At 42.9% G+C, this 5,067-nt stretch overlaps 1 protein-coding gene across 1 annotated transcript; it reads left to right on the top strand.

The window, feature by feature from the left end:
* The first annotated feature begins 350 nt into the window (after positions 1-350).
* On the top strand, positions 351-2,453 carry LOC124540462 (heat shock protein 68-like). Its single transcript, XM_047118061.1, has one exon. The coding sequence runs from the start codon at positions 398-400 to the stop codon at positions 2,294-2,296; it is 1,899 nt and encodes a 632-aa protein (XP_046974017.1). The 5' UTR covers positions 351-397; the 3' UTR covers positions 2,297-2,453.
* The last annotated feature ends 2,614 nt before the right edge of the window (positions 2,454-5,067 follow it).

Raw genomic sequence — 5,067 nt, 5'->3', positions numbered from 1 at the left:
AAAAATATTTTTAATGATTCAAAAAATCTAGGCAGTCTTTAAATAAATACTCCCGAGGACATGGTAAATCTTTTTCGCTAGCAACCCTAAATTACTCTTCTCCGATATTGTTGTTTCTTTCTAGCTGACGTCCTAAATTGCTATTGGCCGATAGAATTTTTATCTAGAATTTTCGCTGTCCTCGGCGACCTGATTGGCGCCTTCTAGTACAGCGTAGATTGTTCGCGAATCCTTATTCGTTTAATATATAAGCTCCGAGCTTGGCGCGTAAAGTCAGTATAATTTGAAATACGATACAGAGCGGACGAAGAGTTCGGTACAAACCGAAGCGAAGTTTTACAAGTGACTTTACTACGAGTGCTTATTTATACGAGTGTTTATAAGAAAAACAAGCAAAATGCCAGCTATTGGAATTGATCTCGGTACGACTTACTCGTGCGTCGGAGTTTGGCAACATGGGAACGTGGAAATCATCGCCAACGACCAAGGCAACAGGACGACGCCATCGTACGTCGCGTTCACCGACACGGAGCGGCTGATCGGCGACGCGGCGAAGAACCAGGTCGCTTTGAACCCCAGCAACACAGTCTTCGACGCGAAGAGGCTGATCGGTCGCAAATTCGATGACCAGAAGATCCAACAGGACATGAAGCATTGGCCTTTCAAAGTGATCAACGACTGCGGCAAACCGAAGATACAGGTCGAGTTCAAGGGGGAAGCGAAGAGGTTCGCGCCGGAGGAGATCAGCAGCATGGTTCTGACGAAGATGAAGGAGACGGCGGAGGCCTATCTCGGGACGTCGGTTCGGGACGCCGTCATCACAGTTCCCGCTTACTTCAACGACTCCCAGAGACAGGCGACGAAGGACGCCGGCGCCATAGCAGGTTTGAACGTCCTCAGGATCATCAACGAACCCACGGCGGCCGCGCTCGCCTACGGACTGGACAAGAACCTGAAAGGCGAACGAAACGTTCTGATCTTCGATCTCGGCGGCGGCACCTTCGACGTGTCGATCTTGACCATCGACGAAGGCTCGCTGTTCGAGGTCAAGGCGACGGCCGGCGACACGCACCTCGGGGGCGAGGACTTCGACAACAGACTCGTGAATCACCTGGCGGAGGAGTTCCAACGCAAGTACAAGAAGGATTTGCGCAAGAACCCGCGCGCCCTGAGACGCCTCCGCACGGCCGCCGAGCGAGCGAAGCGCACACTGTCCTCGAGCACGGAGGCGACGATCGAAATAGACGCGCTCTATGAGGGAATCGACTTCTACACGCGCGTGTCGCGCGCCCGCTTCGAGGAGCTCTGCTCGGACCTCTTCCGCGGCACTCTAGAGCCCGTCGAGAAAGCTTTGAAAGATGCCAAGATGGACAAGAGCCAGATCCACGACGTGGTCCTCGTGGGAGGGTCCACTCGCATACCGAAAGTCCAGAACCTGCTGCAGAACTTCTTCTGCGGTAAGAAGCTGAACTTGTCCATCAACCCCGACGAGGCGGTCGCTTACGGCGCGGCGGTGCAGGCGGCTATCCTGAGCGGCGAGAGCGACTCTAAGATCCAAGATGTATTGTTGGTGGACGTCGCCCCGCTGTCTCTGGGTATCGAGACGGCGGGAGGCGTGATGACGAAGATCATCGAGCGCAACTGCAAGATCCCTTGCAAGCAGTCGCAAACGTTCACGACGTACTCCGACAACCAGCCAGCCGTCACGATCCAAGTGTACGAGGGCGAGCGGGCTATGACCAAAGACAACAACCTGCTCGGCACGTTCGATCTCACCGGCATCCCGCCGGCGCCCCGCGGCGTCCCCAAGATCGACGTCACCTTCGATCTGGACGCCAATGGCATTCTCAACGTGTCCGCGAAGGAGAACAGCACGGGCCGCAGCAAGAACATCGTCATCAAGAACGACAGGGGGAGACTGTCGCAGGCCGAGATAGATCGCATGTTGTCGGAGGCCGAGCGCTACAAGGAGGAGGACGAGAAACAGCGCCAACGAGTGGCCGCGCGCAACCAGTTGGAGTCGTACGTGTTCAGTGTGCGACAGGCTTTGGATGACGCGGGTTCGAAGCTGAGCGACGCCGACAAAAACAGCGCTCGCAGCGCGTGCGACGAGGCGCTGCAGTGGCTGGATAACAACACGCTGGCCGAAAAAGAAGAGTACGAGCACAAGTTGAAGGACTTGCAGCGTACGTGCTCTCCCATTATGAGCAAGATTCACGGCGCAGGTGCTGCAGGACCTGGAGCCGGCATGCCAGGTTCACATAGCAGTGGCCCTACCGTCGAAGAAGTAGATTAAATCCTTTGTTGTTCAACCATTGTTCCTAAGTTAAGATCTGTTCAACAGTATTACTGTTAGCTGTTAAGACTGATAATCTAATGTAAATAATGTATTATATAATTATGTTCCTTAAATTATTATTATATTTGTTTTGTTCAAAAGATGATCATGTGTCGAACTGAATAAATTTATTTAGTATAATTTCTTAGTTTTCTTTAAAACCTACCCAAGTTTTCATTTCCGCAAATGCAATAATAAAGTAAAAATAATCAGACGTAAAACAACGAACATATTTATTTCCATAATAATCATATGATGCATGAAATTAAAGCCTTAATAATACATAGATATACACTGTGCTAATGACGATATAATTTGCATAATATTCAAGTGTTTTTAAATTCGTATAATATAGTTGTTGCATTGAATACAATCTTTACAATACAATTTTCTGTAGTAATTGCTATTTAACAAGAGATGGCGCTTTTACATACATTTATAGAAGTAATATGTTGTTTTTGAAATATAATTTTTGTGTTGTTGTTAAATAATAATTACAACTTGATTAGGGCATATAAGCTTTTCATTATTTTATCTTAGGCAATATATAATTGAATTGAAGCTACTATTAATAGTACTTTTGCTATATAATTATTGTGCCGATGATTAAAAAAAGAATGCAAGTGTGGGAATTTTTTGTAGACCGTACGTATCATTGCAGGATTATTTTTCACTATTGTCTACTAGATGGCGGGCTGTTTCCGTAAACTTGATTATGTTTCGAGTCTTCGAAAAGTACTCCTTAATTTCCTTTGATAAAAAGTATCAATTAACTTGACAGTTTTAAATATAAACTATTTCAATACCGATATTTAATTCACTCCTAAGGTTGCTATTACGGTTTAGATAAAAGGTATTTTAGTGACGTAATAGAAGCTAAGGCAGAAATTAAATACTTCTCTATTAGGTCCAGCAGATACAGTGGCGGCGTGCAGATACAGTTGTGAGGCCCTTTTTTCTGTACTCTTATCCCAATGTTATGTTGTACTTCTTCAAATTTCGGGCGCGAGGCCCTTTGCACCGCGAGGCCCTTTGCACCGCGAGGCCCTTTGCACTTAAGTCGCCACTGAGCAGATACCCATGATTCAAGTAGAATCTCTAAGTTATATTCGTTCGTTAACTTTGCCTATCAATAAATTGAAAAATAATGTTAAAAATCATTGATAAATATGTTTTTCTCAGCTGTTATCACAATGGTAATTTGCGAGCATAACAGTAAATGTAACTAACGTGTTAGCAGTGACAACACAGCGTGATGTATATATGGGTACAATATATTGGTATATCTCTATAATAAAATGCTTCCGCCATTTGTATGCTTAGATTTTCCAAACTAAGTATGCAACGGATGTTAATGTGTTTTTCTTCATTAAACAATTACTTATGAGATAACTTTTATATGAAAATAAGTCAAAAAGTCAAAGTCAAAAATCTTTATGCAATAAAGAAGTGATTAAATTTGCTTATTCTTATCAAAATATACCATCGGGTCGGAATTTAACATCCCAGACCTTAGAGGAACTGAATTTTTTTACTTCACGTCAAACCTATAGGCGACTATCATAGTGTTTTAATATCCTTTAGCACATAAAGGATATTAACGATTCGAAAAATATAATAAATGCATATCATAATAGAGAAAAAAGCCGACAATTTCAACAAAACTTTGCTCTTTAATGTTTTTCAATATAAATTATTGTCTTTCAATATAAAAGTTGTATCTCGGTAAAGATTTAAGACCTAAAGTGTCGACGTCAATGTTAAGAGTCCAGTCTCGTGAACAAGACATTCGTAGATAATGTCGAAATATCGAGCTCCACCGAATAAAAATAAATAACTTGGTAAATATTCCGAAATCAATAACTTTAGTAATAAAAATAACCATGTTAATTTAAAATCTTATATTTAAGACCTGCCTACTTAGGTCGATACACAAGTGTCAAATCAGCAATGCAGACTTTAATTATTATTATTACTTGGTGGTAGGGCTTTGTGCGAGCCCGTCTGGGTAGGTACCACCCACTCATCAGTTATTCTACCGCCAAATAACAGTACTCAGTATTGTTGTGTTCCGGTCTGAAGGGTGAGTGAGCCAGTGTAACTACAGGCACAAGGGACATAACATCTTAGTTCCCATAAAGAATAAAAAAAAAAAAAAAAAAAGGTTAGTGGCGCAGTGACGATGTAAGGAATAGTTAATATTTCTCACAGCGTCATTGTCTATGGGTGATGGTGACCACTTACCATCAGGTGGCCCATATGCTCGTCCGCCAACCTATAACATAAAAAAAAAAAAAAAAATTAGAGGACAAGTGAAGTCGGGATAGCTCACTAGTATTTGGATACGGTTATAGATAGCTGTTACTATGCGTTTCTACGATGATATGCATTGTACGTTGGATTTTGATAAAAAAGATAATAAAATCGGCATGCCAAATATTAATGATAACAATTCGGATTCAGATTTGCTTGTTGGCAGGGAAATTTGTCATACTGCCCAGCAATACTTGGCATTTATGTGTTTCGTTTTAAAGGTTGAGTGAGCCAGCGTGACTCGGTAGTGGTCTGTCCAAGTTACGTAATATCTTAGTTCCCAAGTTTGGTGATGTAAGGAATTGATAATATTTCCATCATCGCCATTGCCTATGGTGATCCCTTAGCAACAGCCAACCCTTCTCTCTGTTCGCTTACTTATACCTTAAAAAAATCTATAGGACAATTTATAAAGG

The sequence above is a fragment of the Vanessa cardui genome, chromosome 25, assembly GCF_905220365.1.
Source record: "Vanessa cardui chromosome 25, ilVanCard2.1, whole genome shotgun sequence".
Taxonomy (NCBI): Eukaryota; Metazoa; Arthropoda; class Insecta; order Lepidoptera; family Nymphalidae; genus Vanessa; species Vanessa cardui.
The sequence above is the reverse complement of the archived record's forward strand: the minus strand, read 5'-3'. Positions and strand labels throughout refer to the sequence as shown.